General features: G+C 42.2%; 1 protein-coding gene across 1 annotated transcript in view; it reads left to right on the top strand.

Moving 5' to 3' along the window:
• The window catches only part of LOC144818679 (uncharacterized), a 255,026-nt gene extending 248,389 nt beyond the window's left edge, over positions 1 to 6,637 (top strand). Inside the window, exon 4 of the mRNA XM_078676329.1 lies at positions 5,853 to 6,637. Within this exon, the coding sequence (XP_078532455.1) occupies positions 5,853 to 5,968 (116 nt within the window). The 3' untranslated portion in view covers positions 5,969 to 6,637. The remainder of the gene's footprint in view (positions 1 to 5,852) is intronic.
• Positions 6,638 to 19,670: the final 13,033 nt, after the last annotated feature.

The raw sequence follows: 19,670 nt of genomic DNA, 5'->3' as shown, positions 1-19,670 counted from the left end.
AAAGCTCTAGCCAGACAAGCGTACTGGTGGCCAGCGATAGACGCCCAGGTGGAAAGGCATGTGAGACTGTGTGACTCTTGTTCCAAAGCGGATAAATCACAATCCATGCTGAGACCACAGCTGGGAATGTTTCCAGTGCCGGGAGGACCATGGGAGATGGTAGCCATTGACATCATTGGACCCATACGGAACATTGATGGCGAACAGAAGTACGCTATAGTGTTAATTGACAGGTACTCCAAATGGCCCGAGGTAGTAGTGAAGGACACAGTGGATACGGAAGCGGTGATAACGTTCTTGAATGCTGTATTCATCAAAGAAGGAATCCCCAAGGTCATAACGTGCGACAATGGGCCACAGTTTGTATCGGCCAAATGGCAGGCCTTCGCATCCAGGAATGGGATAGAGGTCAAACACACCCCCATATACCACCCGGCCGGTAATGGACTGGTGGAACGTTTCAATCGCGTGGTAATGGGGACAGTCCAAGCAGCCATCAACGACGGAAAGGATTGGGAGAAGGAGTTGCCCAAAATGCTATGGGCCTACCACATCACGCCCGGCAGCACGGGTTACAGCCCCTTTATGGTATTGAGGGGGAGAGAGCCATTTACAAAGGACAACATAGCATGGAGACAAATGGTGGTGCAAAGCAAGTGGTCTCCAGCTATTGTGAGGAGAAATCTGGAGAAGGCACAGGAGACTTATGCAGAATATTTTAACAGAGACGCAATGCAAAAGGAGTGTCACTAGAAAAGGGTGACTGGGTGAGAGTGAAGGTGGCGACCATGAGAAGGAAGGGAGAGAGCAAGTTCACACCGCCCCTGCAGGTATTAGAACCATATGCCAGATCGGCATTGCTCAGCGACGGCAAGGTATGGTCGCAGGACAGAATGGCGAAATGCAGTAAAATACTGAGGTGGGGAGCGGAAATGGAAAGAGAGGAAGAGATGGTGAACGAGGAATGTCGAGGACTGAGGCAAGAGCAGGTAGAAGAAGGGGAGCAGCAAGTAGAAGAGAGAGAAAGCACACAAGGCGGGAGCAGCAAAGAGAGAGAGAAAGGAGGTGGCACAGGCAGAAAAGGAAAAGACGATGGAAGGAACGAAAGTAAAGGGGAAGGAGCAGGCACACAGAGAGCAAATGTGACACCAGAAACACGAGGAGGGGAGAAGGAAGATGGAGTGACAAAGACCAGAGCGGGAAGAATCGTGAGAACACCCGAGTGGTTCAAAGACTTTAATATGGACACCAAGTAAGGGGTTATCTTGTTGTTGTTATCATTTGCATAAAGGGGGGAGATATGTAGTAACGGTCTAGTTGTCCGCGACTTATTGCGGAACCGGAAGACCGTATACCTGAACCGGAAGGCGGCCATCCGGTGTGTGCCGGACGGCCGAACGAAGGTCGCACTGCCCCGGCGCTCCGGGGGAATAAAGAATAGATCGACTTACACATGTGGCTCCTGGTCATTCATACAAGCAGGCTCAAATTGCCTGAAAACACGATTTTCAAGAGTTAGCCTGGCAGGAGCATTTTCAGGCTTGTGACACGGGGATAGCTCTCTCTTCTGGAAGGTGGTCAATGGCAAACATTAACTTTAAAACTAATAGAGAGTGCCCCTTCAAACGAAATAAGGGAACTGGGTTCAAATAAACAAAACTATCTTCTCCCTTGTGCTGATTCAAACAATATTGTGGAACACCCCTATTGTTGTTCTATTATCACATTCATGCATACATACTCAAAATACATAAAACTTGTTTTTTGCAAAATATGTCTCCTCCTTTATTAAAAATGTTTCCTTTTATATTCATGTAACACTGAATCATAATAATTGATATTTATTTACAGAGCCACAGACTCAATGTCAATATTCCAAATAAATATTTCCTAAAAATTTTTCAGCCATCAATCTTATACTAAGATGTAATACAAAAACAGATGGCCTCCTTGCATGCGATGTATCAGCGGGTAGCCATTACTACGCATTTCTTTTACATCACATGCGATTTTACAACACATGCGATGTAAAAAAAATGGGAATCCACCTCGTTATGAGGAAACAGAGGCTCTTCTGTTTCCTCACAATGACGTGCACCGACCCCCAGAGCCGATGTGAAGCAGGAACCAGGAGGAGAGAGGAACTACGAGGAGAGAGAGGTAAGGGGGATTGGGTCTGGCTTGGGGATTACTTTTTTAGGGTAAAAGGTGGTCAGGGTGGGATGTGTGTGTAGTGCAGGGTATTGTTTTAGGGTTAAGGGTAGTGTCGGGGTTGTGCAGGGTAGTATTTAAGTGTAGGGAGAGGACTGGGGGTCGGGGGAGGGTCGTGCTGGGGGTAGTGTTTTAGGGTTTATGGCAGTGTCGGGGTGTCATGCAGGGGAGGGTTTTAGTGTAGGAAGAGGACATTGGTCGGGTGAGGGTCATGCTGGGGGTAGTGGTTTAGGGATTTGGGTAGTGTCGGCGGGGTCATGCAGGGTAGTGTTCAAGTGTAGGGAGTAGACTGGGGTCGGGGAGGGTTGTGCAGGGGTAGTGTTTTAGGGTTTAGGGTAGTGTTGGGGGTTGTGCAGGGTAGTGTTTTAGTGTAGGGAGAGGACTATGGGTCAGGAAGTGTCATGCTGGGGGTAGTGCTTTAGGGTTTAGGGTAGTGTGAGGGGGTTGTGCACGGTAGTGTTTTAGGATGGGGAGAGGGATGGGGGTTGGGGGGGGTCATGCAGGGCTACTAAATTAGGGTTTAGGGTAGGGCAGGGTATTGTAACTTACCTTTCATACTTTTACCATGAGTATACCTTAACCACGTATGCCTTTGTGTTCTAATTGCATGCATGGTGAAGGCATATTCGTGGTAAAAGAATGCGATGTAATGGTAGGTCGTTGTAATTGACAACACATAGTAATACCCGCGTTATAATGGCATGTGTGGTATTAGTATGCATTGTAATGAGTTGTATTCTTGGTCAATAGGCCTTGATTCGCAGAGGGCTCTGGCCTTCTCTTATGCCATCACATCTCGGACCAGAAATGGGTCGATGTTTTTGAAGGCGTTTATAGGCAGGGGGACTTCGGGGGTGACAAAGCTCCTGCTGGAGTAGTCACTGCCTGCAGTCCAGTGGTTGTTATCTTAGATGAAGTTATACAAGGTTTCTTGGGCCTGTCAATATGGCGTCCAGACCTGACAGTATCCTGCCAGATTTGTTCAAAGCCAATAGAGAGCTTTGGGCTCCACTTCTGACCCAGGCCCTTAATGCGGCTGCCCGGAGGGGATGTTGCCCTCCTGGTCTACAGCTGTTAATTTTCAAAAGGGGGACAAAGACAACCCACAATGCTACTGCCCAATATATTTATTGGATGCGACTGTCAAGGTACTGAGAGGGTGATTTTAAATAGGCTGGACGATTGGGCAGAGGAAAACAACATCCTGAATGTTCATTATGGTTTTAGGAAAGGGAAGTCTACTTCAGACCAATGTCTGAACCTCCATTTAATTATCAAGAAATATATGGTTGCCCGGTTTGAATCGTTACACTTAGCATTATGGACTTGATGTCCGCATTTGACAGAATGAACTGAGCAAAACTCTGGGCCTTGCTCAGTGAGATGGGGGTTGATCCTAGTATTGTGTCCCTTCTAGCCAATCTTCACTCAAAGACCTCTGCCTTGGTGCGTTCCTCTCAGAGCACCACCTGTACTCGCTCATTCCCCACTAGCTATGGCATTCATCGAAGGTGCATACTTGCCCCTTTCTTGTTTACCCTTTATGTGAACAGGCTTGAGTCTGCATTATGATGTGTTTTGGCAGACTGCCCTAAGGTTGGTGATCGATTTCTGCCTGTGTTATTATATTCTGATGACGCAGTCCTTATGGGTCGCATCTACTTTTGGCCAGATATGTGTCTTTTATTGGGAACCTTGATTTGTCGGTCAACTTCTCAAAATCGTATGTGATGGTAGTGGGCCCTAATCAGCAAGCAGCAACACCTTTAAGGTTGCCAATTGTTTTTTGGGTAAAGTCACAGTGTACCACTACCTGGGTGTTTTATTTGATGTTAAAAACAGTAGGAAGCCATTGGTGGAGACAAAAAGATCTGAGTTTGTTACAACTATGGGGGCAGTTTCCAGTGTTGCACATGCGTTAGGCTCCAGGGCACCAATGGACCTCTTAAAAATCCACCAAGCCAAATGTATATCACAACTTCGATATGGCACTGAAGTATGGGGGTATGCCAAGCTGGACAGGATTCAACCAGCAGAGAAGGCATTTCTTTGCCAGATAGTTCAGCTTTCACAATCCATTCCAGCTTTTGTGGTGCAGGCAGGCTAGCACACGTTTCAGACCTGATTTCCCTAAACTCAATTCCATGTTGGGTTAAGATTTGGAGTAGGGTAGAACTGAAGCTAAAATATAAAGCAAGAGAAAAGAAAGAGTGAATTTGTGCGTAGGTGTGTGGGTCTGTGAGTGAGTGTAGTTTCTTTTTAATTTTGGCCTGCATTTGCGAATTCAAATCCACCAAAATCTGAATCCAAGGATCTTAGTGTGGTTAAAAAATAGGGTTTTGGACAATTAATTTCCCATGAGGGGTTTCTCACAGACCCCTCTATAGTCCCATGGGGTCAGGGTACCTTTACCCGACCCCTTCCATCACTTTTTAATTTTATTTTCCCTGCTGGTAACCGAGTCCCGTGAACAAAAGGGCCACCGCAATTTTCCTCTCAGGTTGCAGCCAGCCAATCACACATTGCTGTTGGTGCATGGATTCGGGAATCCACGTACCCCTAGATATCCAAATTTGGTTTTCGGTTAATATCACTTAACCTACTGAACAGATTTACACCAAATCACAAAAGGCCTCTTTCTGGACCAAGAGCTAGCTTTCTGGAAAATGTGGTGTACTTCCATCTAGCGGTTTCCGCTGTAGTCATGTTCAAAATCCCTATGGAAATTAACTTGGGGGAAATGCATTTGGCCCCCTCCCTCCCGCCCCAGCTTAACAGATCTCCCTGAAACTTTCCAGACAGCAGCTGAAGTGAGAGTCAAATTTGTTTGAAAAATTTCTTGAAGATTCATCAACCAGCGCCAAAGGTATAGGCAAGCCAAAAAATGCTTTTCCCATGGGACCACAGACCTACCTATAACTACGTACTGGCAACCGTCAGTAGGCAATACACACACACACACACACACACATATATATATATACACACACATACATGAATATTTTGTGGGTGTAGGTGAAATCAACTCTACGTAGGTATTTTGCATATGGTGTGCATGTTGTATGAGTTCATTTAAGGCTGAGATTAGCGCTCAGTAAAGCTGCAAACAAAATTTCCTATAGCATGAAACAGGAGTAGGGTTTGGGAACCAACACATCCCAATGAGACTCTACCTTTACATCGCATGTAATACATCGCATGCCATTACAATGTGGTCATTACAGAGAGTGCGTTGTTACATTGCAAACCATTACAACGCAAGTCGTTGCAACGACGTGCTGTAGGGAGCAGAAGGTGTTGGATTTAAAATCCAACACCTTCCCTACTGTTGCCCAGACTGGAGTTGGAAAAGTACATTATAATATTCCAACATCCAGTGCCCCCTACAGCAAGAAGTTATAACAACTTGCGTTGTAATGGTATGCGATGGAACCACTCGGTCGTTGTAACAACCGCGTTGAAATGGCATGCGCTATATCACATGCGATGTAACATTGCATATTCATAGAGAAAATCTTTACAAATGTAAACATTTACTGCTAAATGGAGTAATCTTTTCAGTGTGTGAACATAATTTATACAGGTTGTTTCATAAAGTAAAGGTGGTTTTATCTATTTTTGTTTTCTTGTATCGACTACAGGAACAGAAGGAGCCCATGAACCTCACCAAGTACACGCCCATGAGATCCCAGAGAGTCTGAGCCTCCAGGACACAGCACAAACTGACAACGACTTCTATATCCCATTCTTATTTTAAAAATGTTCTTAGATATACTTGTTTCTGATAAACAGAAGGCACCCAGTTACAGTTAACTGCATACTAAAGATTAGTGAAGTGCAAGAACGGCAGAGCAATCATGGCAGATTATTATATATTGCCTAATTATCTTGATTCTAATAAACAATAATATATAAAATTAGCTCTATGGAATAATGCACTCGGCTTTGTGGAGGAATAAAGAAGCTGGATGAAATAATATGGACTTGCTGTGTTTCGGCAACACAACCCTCTTTAGGTTGAAATTTAGAAAAAAGTGCCCATCGGTATATGCAATTGCTTAGGCTGAATTATGTTACTTTAAACAGTGTTACAGATGGTTGGCGGTGAATAAAATGAGACAACAGGTTGTGCAATTTATTTAAGGGTGATGTACAAACCTTAGATCACATTCTATTTGTTTGACCTGCTTTCAAATCCTTCAGATGCATCTTTTAAAACCTCTTTTTATAAAATATGGTATTAATTCAGCTAGAGCAGCAACCAAGTTGCTTTACTGTCCAGAAAATGAATTGATGTGTTGCAAAAGTCTTAGATTTGTTTTTCAAAAATGTACTAAGTCTTGATTTGTGTATATTAAATTACAATTGATCTCTTTGTAGATCTAAATCTCCAATAAAGATCTTGAAATCTTGATAATATATATTACACACTATCCTATGTGTTATTGCTTACGGTTGCTTCTTTGGAGTTGGCTTTGTTATGTATAGTGATATTAACTCATCATCAAAAAACCATCCCCTGATGCTGGCATAGACCTTATGTTAAGGTTTGTACAGTACAAATCTGGTTAATATGTGATGTAGCTTTACACAAAGTTAATGGGTAGAAATGCTTCAGTTCCATGTAAAATGCTATGAACTGCTCTGTTAGTGGGGCCAATAGGTGCAGGAGGATGTTGATGGGATGTTCCATGTAGAACTGCTTGTTTCTGAACCTGAGAAGTGGGCTTAGAACCTCAGATGCATAGGGATACTTTTCTATTGCCAATATGTGGAATTTGAGAAGACTTTTTTCCTATGGATGTATGGTTTGTTTTGCATTATTTGGTTTCTATTAGGATAATGCCACGACTTTGTGTATTGCACTGGTCTCCATTTTTAATCAGGTAGGTTAAATGTTGGGCTACTCCCTTAATGGAGATTCCAGTGAAGATAAAGTAGGTTTTAAAGTTGATGCGTGTTGTTGATCTTCCTTCATGGTCTTGGGCATGGAATATTTCTGACAGTCTTTCTTTAGCTGGACAGCAGCATACATGACTGTATATTTTGGAGTCAGGTGGGTATGAGGGGTGCCTGCAAACAGACACTCTGTAGGCTGGAAGGAAGTGGTCACAAAGAGTGGATCCAAAGCTTGCCTATAGACATATGGTTTCATTTTACGTAAGAATGAAAATTTGTATTTCATACATATCAACAACAAACAACTTGATCATAATTGCATGCAAACCTTAGTAAACTTCATGAATAAATTGAAGACAACTGGTGAACATACTAATCTTTGGGGCACTTTGCAGAGTACATATTGTCTCACAGTTCTGGATGGTCCCTTATAAAGATTTACAGGTTGGGAAGGAATGAAAAGCATAATATGGAGTTGTAGAACCTCATGCAACTAGACATGATGCTCAGTAGAAATTATGCTCACTGGTATAGAAGGCCACAGAGATATATGGTATATTTGTTGTCTGGATGCTGCAATGTGAGTTGAAGTTTCACTGGATTTTATGTTGTAGGACGAGGAGATGTTATTTTGGTCTTGTAGTGAATACTGACTGTAGGTATGGTAGGTTTGAGCTTGGCTGATAGTTGATTAAATCATTGGCATACTGATTGGCCTTTCTTTGTCAGTAGGAGGATGAATTTTCCAATTTTGATTGCATTTAGAAAGATGACCTGCACGATGGAAGTATTTACAGCATTGAGCATTCCTGTGAGTGCTTCTCCAGTGAGGCTTTCCATGGTGAAAGTCATCTTCAAACATGTTGGGCTCGAGCGATGCAAGTTTTTAATTGAGGAATAAATGGTCAAACATTTTAGAGAGGTTTATTTTGAGGGGTGGAATGAAAGGTGAACAGAATAGCATTTGTTAAATGTTAATGTGCCGACTAACTACATCTACTTCCATCATGAGAAACTAGTTGTTAGTTGTCCATTGAGTGTGGTACTGAAATTTCCGGTTTAGGTTTGTTACAATGTTTTACTGTTTGATTTGCTTCTACTGTATAATTCCAGATGGTAGATTAAAAAAATGTGGCTCTGGCAGTGATAATGAGGTACTTGCTCCAGTGCACAGAGCAATCTGCTTTCAGGTTTATAACGTCATTCTTGAGTTAGGATGTATGGCAATTATTTCATAGCTTGTGGTTAGATGGTTTGTGACTTTTGGCTTTTGATTCAAAGAGTGACATTCCAGTTGGACGTGAGTGGAAGAGTTTGGTTTCAGAATGGTGGTGAGCGTGGTCAAGAGAACAGCAACAACAGCTGTAAGACTAGGTACAGATTCGAGTGCCTGGATATTATCACTGTAGAATTTTAATTGAGTAGCCTTTGAAAGATTTCTAAACCTGGTGGTTTTAGGTTGTCTGTGATGAATACTGTTTGGTGAATGAAGATTGTGACTGCAGCCTGGTCAGTAAAGTGGCAACAAGTGTAAGGATTTTATGATCTTCAGTTCGAAAGTGATGCCTTTTGAATGGGTGGCTTGTTGCTTTTTGCCTTATGCTTTTAGCCTGTACTTAGACCCAATTCCTATCCCTTTCGGTGAACAGCAGATTTTCATAATTTGCTCACAATATAAAGTAAATAATTCATAATTTCTTTTTATGTATCTGGCGATTTACAAAGGTAATCCAGGAAGTCCTGCTTTTGAACAGTGTTGCTGAAATGACTTATACTGTGAGCTTTGTGATCAGTGGCACCGTTTCAATCAAGCCAGAGGGGTTCAAAACAGTTATGGTGTCACCGATGATACATATGCAAAAAGAGAAAAACACTTTTTGTAAGAGTGGCACTCTTCCCATAACAAGCATACATTATGGTGTGGGATATTCATTGCTAGAGAACATATGCTCCATCTGATTGGCCTCTAAATTATATGAAACAGCAGAAATAATTTACTGAGCTAAAATTCAATTATTAGAGTTTACAGTATGATGATCTTTTGTGATTAATGGAGCTGAAACCAATTCACCAAAATGTGTGCCCAGTTTAAACCCTGGATACCTAAAACAGATTTACGAAGAGCTGTGCGCTTCATGTCAGAACCAGTCAGAGCTTGTGCTGCAGGCCCACTGGTAGCATTTAATTTACAGACCCTGGGAACTTGTAATGCACTCCACCAGGGACATAGGTAAATTAAATGTGCCAATTATGGTTATGGTATGCCAATCAAACAATGTTTAGGGGGGTGAGCGCAAGCACTTAAGCACTGATTAGCAGTGGTAAAGATCACAGAGTCCTAAGTCCAACAGGAGAGAGAAAAACTCCAGTAGAATTTGGGGCAAGCAGGTAGAAGGCTTGAGGGAAGCCCACCCTTAGGCATTGAGGTCTAACAGAGCTCTACTCTAAAACACCATAGTCACTGTACTTCATTCTACTTTAATATCTTGATAATGCACAAACACACTCAAAATCCTCTCTTGATAATACAGTCAGGGTAAATTATTAATTCGTTAAATGCTTATTTGGATTGAAGTACATCTATTTTAATTCATCCTGTTTTATCCAGACATTGGGTCATTCAATCTCAGATTACAATGCATGGATCTAACATTGCCCATGGTACATGTGTGAATCAAACACTTACAGAGGCACATAGAAAATCTTAGGCACATCAACTTTTTAAATGTGCAAAACATGTATTTTAATAGTGTATGTTTTGGCAATGCACCCTATTTAAACAAACCTTCTATGACTCGACATAACCACGTACAAAAATATTAACCTTGGAGCTCATTGTGCTTAGAACAAATTGTATTTCTACCTTAATACACAAGAGGAGTAATCACAACCTTCTGTAATGAATGGCTAAATCTAATTATACTGAAAATGTAATACTGAAAATGTGAACTTGTTTTGTAAATGTGAAGTCATTTGAAATTGGAGGCTACAAATTAAGTTGGTGTCCTCAGATTGATTTGTAGGTGCAAACATATAGTTAAGAATGCATGCCCCCCCGTGCACTTCACAAATCCCTGATTTATTGATTGATTGATGTTCATAGTAGTAAAATAATACATGTCAGAAAGAAGGGGTAATCAGTGCATTTGTGCTGATGAGACCTTTGTGTGTAGAACATTTTAGCTTACTAATTGCTTGGACTACCACTGCAATTCAGCAAAATCACCAACACTCACCTCTGACAATCTACATTTTCCTGTGAACTAGCACTACTTTAGCTGGAATCTGCACTGGAAGGCTCATAGGTCTTGCAAGTGTATCGTTGAGGTGCGCGTCTTTAGCTGGGTATAGATTAGTAAACCTTCCTATCTCTTCCGTTGTTGAAGGGAAACCTCTGTCCTATTCCTTTGGACAATATATATGCAAGTTACAGAAAGCCAAAACTGTGTGTCTCACATATACTTATTCATTTGTAGGTTATTTACTAGCCCTATACTTCCAAGGGAGAACCTGATTCACGAGCAACCCAGCACCGCTTTTGCTCTGATTAGGGCTCATTGGTGTCAATTGCAACAACAGCAAGGTGATGGATGGAATGTTTGAATTGATCTTAGCCACTGGCAACCACTTGGGGTGCAGCAAAACTCATCATTTTTCGCCCACCATCCCACCTCAGTTTGGACCCAACCATATGTAAATCAGTCTTGACCCCCAGTGATTAAATGAAAGGGAAAAAAGTTGGTAGCGGCTTCAGTTGTAACAGTACCAAAGAAAATTTCAAATTACAGTCAGCACCAGTACCTTCCACACATTTTTAAAGAATATTTATTATGGAATATGCACTGTTGTATTGTTCCACCTTTCCTGCTACTAAGGGGCATTGAAATGGGTGTGGAGCTTCATTTTGTATTCCTAGTACATTTCAAATATTATTTATGACCCTCCTCATTAAAAATCTTAACATACCAGATTCTATCGTTTGAGTTTGGCTGACAGACCATCATTTCTCCATCATGGCAAAACTGATCAGTCCATGTGGTCAGTGCTTAACCATCTGTCTTATTTAGAGTGGCTGCTGATGGACCACTATTCGTCATGATAGGGGAAAGATGGTTGGCTTTCCTGCAGTCCACTGTCGCCAGTTGCACTATGTCCATCGCTGGACAGCCCTTGGTCAATGTTGGTATGGTGGACAGCTGTCTGCCGACTTAGAATTATCTGCCGTCAGACCAAGGCAGATGATCCCACATAGTGAAGGGAAACATACTTTACAACGCAGTCATTACTATGATGTGCCTTTACACCTCAGTCACCGTCCCTAATGCGACGTTATCACGCAAGTCATTTCAACGACTTGCTTTAGGGGATGCATTATTGGACTGGTGTTGGATTTTAAGTACAATACCTTCCCTACTGATACACTGACTGGAGTTGGAATTATACTTTTTTCAAAGTCCAGCGCCCTACTAAGGCAAGTCATTGTAAGGACATGTGTGATAAAGAAACGTGTGGTAATGTCACATATGGGGTACTGACTGCGGTGTAAAGGCATGCATTGGAAATGCATGCAGGGTTCCATCAAACAACTCATAGTGAAGGACAGCAATGGAGAGTGGGATTTCTGCATCTGTCAATGTTGACAGGGGCATCCTTCAACACCTGCTAAAATCATCAACAACATCTACAACTCCCACTACATAAGGGAATCCTAAAACTTCTCAAACTATTTCTTATTGTACACAGCAGCAGCAGATCTCATGAGTACCAAATTATAAAGACTTACTAGAAGAAGACAACCAAGAGTCTCAGAAAATGAGTTTACTGTGATGGTGGAAGAGGTATCTAGAGCTGACCCCAAGTTATTTGAAGCACAGGTCCAGACAACAAACATGAAAGAAGCTAAATGTAGACCAGATTTGTGGACAAGGTGAATGCTGTTTCCAATACCAGATGCTCACACCATGCTTCAAACTATTATCATGAAAAATCAGATTATAGGTTTATTTGAGTTACTCTCAAATAGATAATCAAAAGTTGTTTGAAATTTAGTAACATATGAAGGATATCACCCATTCTATAAATGGACATGTAACTCAGAACAAGTTTCGATTAGCATAATATCCCCTAGCCCCATATCACACTGACTGTATGTCCTTCTACAAGGAATAAAGGGATATTAAAGGGGAGGACATTCAGTCACAAGGCTTCACTCTGTATCAGTAGGACAATCAATATATCCTAGGCTGTTTCTTAAAATTAAAATTGTGCCCCTCAATTTCCTTAATGGTGTGATAAAAATTAGAAATGCGTTGTCTGGCCTCACTAACATAAATAAAGTGCAAATGTTCAATACCATGTCATTGCAAATTACAAAGTAACTACTACAATTTCCAAAAAGTCACATTATTTGTTTTGTTTCTATTTTCTTCATGCTGACGCAGTAAGATCAAAGCCATTTGCCTCTACTGCATTGTCCAATCTGCCTGAGAATACAAGAACTCAAGCCTATGGTGAAAGCAGCACGCCTGACAATGAGTGAAATCTTGATGAACAGTCTTGACCACCAGGATTGTGTGGCCAGTGCCTTAGACTGCTCCCTCTCCCTGAAAACATCCATTCTACTCATGTCCCCATTACAAACTCAGTGGGAAACAAGCTCCCTGTGGCTGCATCCACAATAACTGCAGCCACCTCTGCACAGGTTCCTGGGACAAGCACAACTATAACACAAAAGTAAGCCGAAAACCCTTACCCATCCTTAGGAGCATGCTTCATCATGAGGTTCCTACTCACACCACTTCCCGAAGGTTAGTGATGTGGACTACAACTCCCCAGACCAAGAAAGAGCTCTTATGGTCTTTAATTTAGGGGAGGGCCTATGAGAGCTTTAAGCTGTAGGTGAGTGTGGCAGTGTAGTGTAGATAGTTCAACAGTTAATCATGCATCTTGGTGCAATAAGTCAAAACTTTATTGTGTATCCCCAAGGCGTATGCTAAAATATAAGGTAAGTGCAACATCAACCCAGTAGTGATGAATGGGTTGACATGTTTCTGCCAATCTGGAAACCCCACAAACAGGTGTATGGCATTCGTCAGGCCCAACATTTTTTTTTCTTTATTACTGTGCAGGAAAAAGTACAAATGACACAACCAGTGTCCCCCAGTGAAGGTAGATATGTTCACAGTTCTCTTTACCTGTGGGCGAATATAAAAATTCAAGAGCAAACATAAATAATGAGATCACAATTTCATGTTCATCAAGTGTTTATTTTAACCCCACAAACCAAAATTCCTGTTTCTTACAGGTATGCCTCAACACCTATAGACTTGGACTTGGTTTTATTCAGCATTATCCAGGGGAAATTGGATGAAGTCACTCTCCCATCTGAGCATAACACCCAGGGCCAGGTTCAGCACAGCAGAAAAACTTGGCTAAAACATTCCATTTAAATAACCCAAAGTACATTGTAATGCCCCAGTAGCACAGCAATGTAACACTGCCCTAATCTTCACTATAAGTCTGATAGCAGTCTGAATTCTGATGTCAGGCAAAAGTTCTGATTGGAATTGCTGTCACAATGCTTCTGAGGTGTTGTTGTTCCGCCTGTACTTCTTAATTTCTTTCCTGCATGCACTGTATATCCGGATGTGGTCTGTACCCACTTTCATTCCTTTTATATATCCTTCGCCATCTTGCCTAGGGTGGATTATGGACATTTCTGCCAAGTATAAGTGCAATGCATAAATGATAACAAAATCATATTGTTTGAACACATTTAAGGAAATATACTTTTTTTCCAAATGTATTAATGTAGACACATACATCATGGCTACAATGTGAGTGATGTTGACATTACTTACACACACAAAAAATGTAATATGCAACAAACATAATTGTATATATTTTTAAAATAGTATTTCCCAAATAACCTATATACATATGCAATGCAAACACTTTTATTTTTTTTAATGCAAACTAACATTTTTATGAAACGAAAATGTCAATTTTTAAAATTGTATTATTAAAATGTGTTTATTATAATTGTATTATGCATTTGTTTATACATACACCATTTCCTTAATTCTATGTATTTTTTATTATTTTTAAAATTGTCCCTCAAATTTGATAAAAAATTATATGGTGGGTGAGATATATCATAATTGTAAGGGGGAGGTTCTAGTTGTTGTGAAGGAAGTAAAGTAACAGATGACGTAACAGATGACGATATAGTCAGGCTAGACTTATGCTAACATTCATGGTTTTAGAAGGCGGACCAAACATGGTGGATGCCTGACGTATCAATAACGGACTATGGGCTAGTTAGACAAGGCTGGCGGCCAGAGTCCTGCATTGTTTAAATTGGTCTATAAATTACAGAATCTGTTGTCTGCTGTCTAAGCGTACGTTGATGTAAAATCTTGTGCCATACACTTTTGAAGCCCATGGGGTCACCTGCCTCTTAACCACCATCTGCAACCCACGTCCTCCACTGTTGCTGCTCTAACTTCTGCTGGGGCACACCATGGCTGATGGTGCAGGTGACAAGACCCAAAACTGATGAACCTTAGCCAGGTATATGATTCATCAGAGCACCAGGTACACTAAATGCATGCACTTACATACTTTTTATTGATTTATTGGACTAAATAATATTCTGGGGGACCTGACACTCTGACCTTAATGTCGAAAATGTCTCGTCTGCTGTAGTAAAAGTGTCAGCAACACTGTGGTGTTCAAATTTTGCTTTCCGCGCAGGATACTCCAACAACAATATTTTGCATCTTTCTGTGTGTCAAACTCTTTGAGTCTGGCCACTTGATTTCACATTTGGGAACCTGGGTCCATTCAAATGACAGTACCCTGGGTCTAAGACATACCCTAATGACTGACTCGCAGAGTATTTTTTTTTGCACTGGTGGCTGGTGCAGGTAAGCACGTTGAGGCGGGCAAGAAGGGGGAAGTCGACAGATGACGGAATAGGAAAAACTAAATAAATAAATAAATCCTATTCCGTCGCCTGTTGACATCACCCGCCCTGCCTGCCCCACCATGATTACCTCCACCAACCACAGCTGATTTTTTTGAAAATAGATCTGCTTGGAACATTACTCTGGACCTGTTTTTGAGTTTGATGAATAATAGTTCATCAGAATTGGGGATGTTATGTAAGTCCCCACCATGACTGAGGGAATAGCATCCACCAAACTCAAAATCAAACCCACAGCAGAGTCCCTGTCATATATTTACACAAAAAATATCACTCTGTCGGACAATGGTAAGGACATGCAGGGCCTCTCTTTCTCATTGGGAAGCTTGGTGGTTGTCCTGGGCAACAAAAAACCAAGGGATAAATTGAGGGACATCCATAGTGTCATGGCATAGGCATGTTTTGTTTTTCAATGGATGGGGCAGTGGTAGCATTATTGATTTAGGACATGGCACCATCTGAGCCAAAGGCAACCCTTGGGAGAAACCTCATTATTTTTTTCAAAGAGTGTTCAATCTGCCAAACTCTAAAAAAGTCCCTATGTATTGGACAATCTCATTTTGAGTATGACAGATGGGCTGCTACTTCACAAACATAGCAGAACTCACATCCTGCATACTACAAGTGCATTATAGCATATGTCAGTTGTAATTTGGGGGACAAGATTTGTTATGGAGTATACCGTCTGTCAAAGTCTAATGATGGGCCACAGTATTTTTGTGTCCTAAATAGTTCTACATACATTGTCAATGTTAGCATGCCTTTACATCTGTTACTTGACATATTTTATGAAATCATATTAGGTGCCTTTTCGTTAGAATATTAACATTCATTGAAAAGATTGAGAGCATCTGTTCTGTGTGTAAATTTTGCTAATTCATTCTGTAGTGTGTAAGTGACGTGTGCAAATGTCTGCTTTTAGCTTCCTAAAAGCATCTGGAGAAAGCAAGAGATGTGCAATGCATACATTGAGGAACCATCAGTATGGCCTCTGGGAGTTCGAAGGTGGCGCCACTGACTCAGAAGGACACAGTGGCACTGGTAGTGAGGGGGAAGAACAAAACACTGCATCTTCATCTGATTCTGAGGCCTCTGACTCATGATGGTGGCTGTAACATCAAAGGTCACAACACCTGCACCTGTGACCGCCACTTGCACTAGCTTCAGCACCCCCCTCAGTCCTGCTCCCCCCACCAATACAAGCACCCAGTCTGAACAATGGGCTGGGATCTCTTTCACCCTGGGCAACCTTTCCCCCATCTTCTTTGTACTGATGTCAGAAAAGACGCTGGAGGTTCTTAAGAACCTCTGTGTAGGGCAGACAGTAGTGTTGCATGCCATCCAGTCAGCAACTGGCTCAAATGATCGACATGCACTATGATCTGTCTGCACCAAAGAGAGTTCCTGTCTCTGGTGAAACTACTGAAACACCAGTGCTTCCGACACCCCCATTCATCCTTCGGACCTCATTCCAATACCTGGACCCATTCCAAAACCTGCCTCAAATTCCTTCACCTCCCTCCAATATTTCCCCAGTTCCAAAACCACTCCATACCTCAAAACAATCCCATACCCCTTGACGTCACCATATCCCTATACATTCCTCCCCTAGAAACCATAAAAAAATCCTTATCCGTCTTTCCCAAAGAATAGGTACCCGGACAACCATCTCTTCCATGCGGACTGAGAACCCCTTGAGGAGGATAATATAAGGATTGCTAGGAGCAAGCGCCACGGCCGAAGTTGTAAAGTTAAAAAACTGAGATAGAAGGCAATGTTTCTCTCCCTTCCCTCGGAAGTTTCTTTTTCTTAAAATTGTTGGACACCGTTTTCTCACAAAAAATTAATCTACAGAGGTGAAAGATTTTTGGTATTCCTTTTTGATTTTATTTATAAAAAGTTGAATTTCAACCTTTTGTGTCTGTTTTTTTTTACTTTACTAGATATTGGCTGTTCTTAAAAATGTTATGTTTGTGATTGTGCATTTCATTATGGTGCTCATGTGCATTTCATCATGGTGCTTATGTTAACCATTTAACCCAATTTCAAAGTCTTGTGATTTTCAAAGTGTTGCATTGTGGTGCATGCAGTTAATTCCCTTTCCCATGTGTATTAAAGGAACTGGGAGTAGTGGTGTGAGGGGTTAGTCTAGCGTATGTGGCATTTTTTCATTTTTTTATATTTTATTGAGCAGAACCTGATAAGAACAATAACATATGAGCAAACATTAAAACCATTTGACACAGAAACAATAGCTTCTTCCTTCCCAAAACATTATTTTTAAATCACGGCTATAACAAATGTCTAGCGTAAAATCACTGATAATTGCGAAATAGCAAAGTGCAAAAAGTGCATTAAAGTGCAATAAGAAAGTGCAAGTGCTAGTGCTGCAAATAAATTGCTAAATTGCAATACTAAAGTGCTCAAATACTTAACAACAAGTAATTCTAGTTCCTCCAAACCATATCGAAGAACAATAAGACATATATTTAATTCTAGATAGCAGGTAATATTATCCCTCCATTGGATTTTCCAAATTGCTTAAAAACTGGCAATTCTTACTGAATTTCCTGGAAGCTCCCACCCGTCTTGCGTAAGCTTCTTCAAAAGCCTGCGTCCTTTTCATTTTATTAAACCATTTATTGTGGGCGGGAACATCACTGGATTTCCATTTTGAAGGATTAAAGAACGAGCTACCATAGAAGAATTAGAGAGAAAAGTTGCCTCGGCTTCTGTTAAAATCGGTCTGTCTCCTCAAAGTCCAAACAGAGCAGCCTCGGCCTCCAGCGCAACACACTTTCCAAATGCCCCGTTTAGGGCTGAGAAGATTGCCTCACCAAAATTACCTCAGCCTAGGACATGTAAAGAAGATATGGAGCCAGCCCCCCTCTCCATCCGCCTGACAACGGAAGCACCTATCTTCGGCATCAGGATACCGTTTCTCAAGTGCTTCCGGAGTAAGGTAGGCCAGCCACCGAGATAGGAAGGCCATTCTTTTGAAATAGGCTGCTTGCAACGATTTACTTCCTAGATGACATAAGCTTCCCATTCATTAATGGAAAAAGTGCATTCTGTTTCGCGGACCACTCTTTCCAGATGGTTCTCTATCAAAGGTAGTGTATATGGCATGGTTTTTTTTTTTGTTTTGTTTTTTAAACTTTATTTATGTTTGGCGTTATTCATCTCCAGTACAGTAAATCCAGCAAGGTACAAAATTACATTGTAATTGCTCTAGGCACAGAAAAATCCTCTTAACAATTCTAGCAATCGGTCAATTGCATAACAGGAACGAGGACATTGCAATCCCCGACTGCCCCCTGCGTAGCCACTGTGTAGTTACATGTCTCTCAGAGCTGATTGAACTCAATGAAAACTCCCTCCACCCCGCTACCCCCACCCCTCACCCCTCCCCCAGTTCTCCCCTACCGTAACCCCTCCCGCTGCCGAGTCCATATCCCCCCGTGTGGTCTGGTTTCCTCCTGTATGGTCAAAAAGAGATTCCGAAACATTAAACATAGGGTCTCCGCCAAGTGTTCCTCATAATGAGTCATCATGTGGCGCATCGTCTTGAGGCTGCACCTCTCCCTGTCCTGAGTCTACCAGTTCTGAGTTAGTGTGTGTCAAAGGGGCATCCAGTCCCACCAGCTCCTGAAACATCCCCCCCCAGGCCTGGAGGACCTCAGGTAGCTTCCCGTCCCTCCTTGTGGAGAAGTGTGGCTCACTGGTTAGAAGCGGCAGACCCTGAAGCAGAGATCGGCCCGGGACCAGGGTTCAATTCCCGACGCGGCAGGGTCTTGGGTCAATGTCCGTGGACTCGATAATTCTCGCCGAGGTGCCTACGCTAACCATGGGTCCCACTCTGCAACTCTGGGCAATAGCTTGCTTAATCTCCACAACGGCCCCATCAGCGCCGGGGATGCCTGGATTCACCTTGGAGGTTCCCAGGAGGGACCATCTCACAGGGAAAGCCAGGACGGGTTCCCCAGCGGTATACAGCGCCAGGACACTCCGAGATGGAGTAACAGTGCGCTTTACAAGTATACTTACCTTGTGCGCCTTATGTGCTCTTCCTCTGCCAGTGCCCATTCCCTCAGATCTGCCTTCCATTTTTCCAGCGTTGGACCCTGTGGGGACAACCAGTGAATTGCAATACGGCGTTGGGCCGTAACCAGGCCCAGTATTAAAAACCGTCTGTTCACCCTTCGTTTGGGGTCCCGAGGGATTAAGCCTAGGAGGCAGGGACGTGGGTCCAAATCTATTACCCATCCGGACACTTTCACCATGACCTCCAGTATCGACGCCCAATATAATTGGAGGACTGGGCACGTCCATACCATATGTACAAAGTCCGCCAGGGGGTTAGGGCATCTTGGGCAACGGGCATCCCTGGCATTGTCTATTGTCTGGAGGCGCTTAGAGGAGAGGTAGGCCATATGTATGATATTATATGGATGTATGACATCACAATGCATACTTTCACAACGCATGCCATTACGACGCAACTTTTACAACGCATACCATTACAACGCATAGTGCTTTGGGGCGCTGGATAGTGAATAGTTTAATTTACTAT

Source organism: Lissotriton helveticus, chromosome 2_1 (genome assembly GCF_964261635.1).
Source record: "Lissotriton helveticus chromosome 2_1, aLisHel1.1, whole genome shotgun sequence".
NCBI lineage: Eukaryota > Metazoa > Chordata > Amphibia > Caudata > Salamandridae > Lissotriton > Lissotriton helveticus.
Note: the sequence above shows the minus strand (reverse complement) of the source record. Positions and strands in the feature narration are given on the sequence as shown.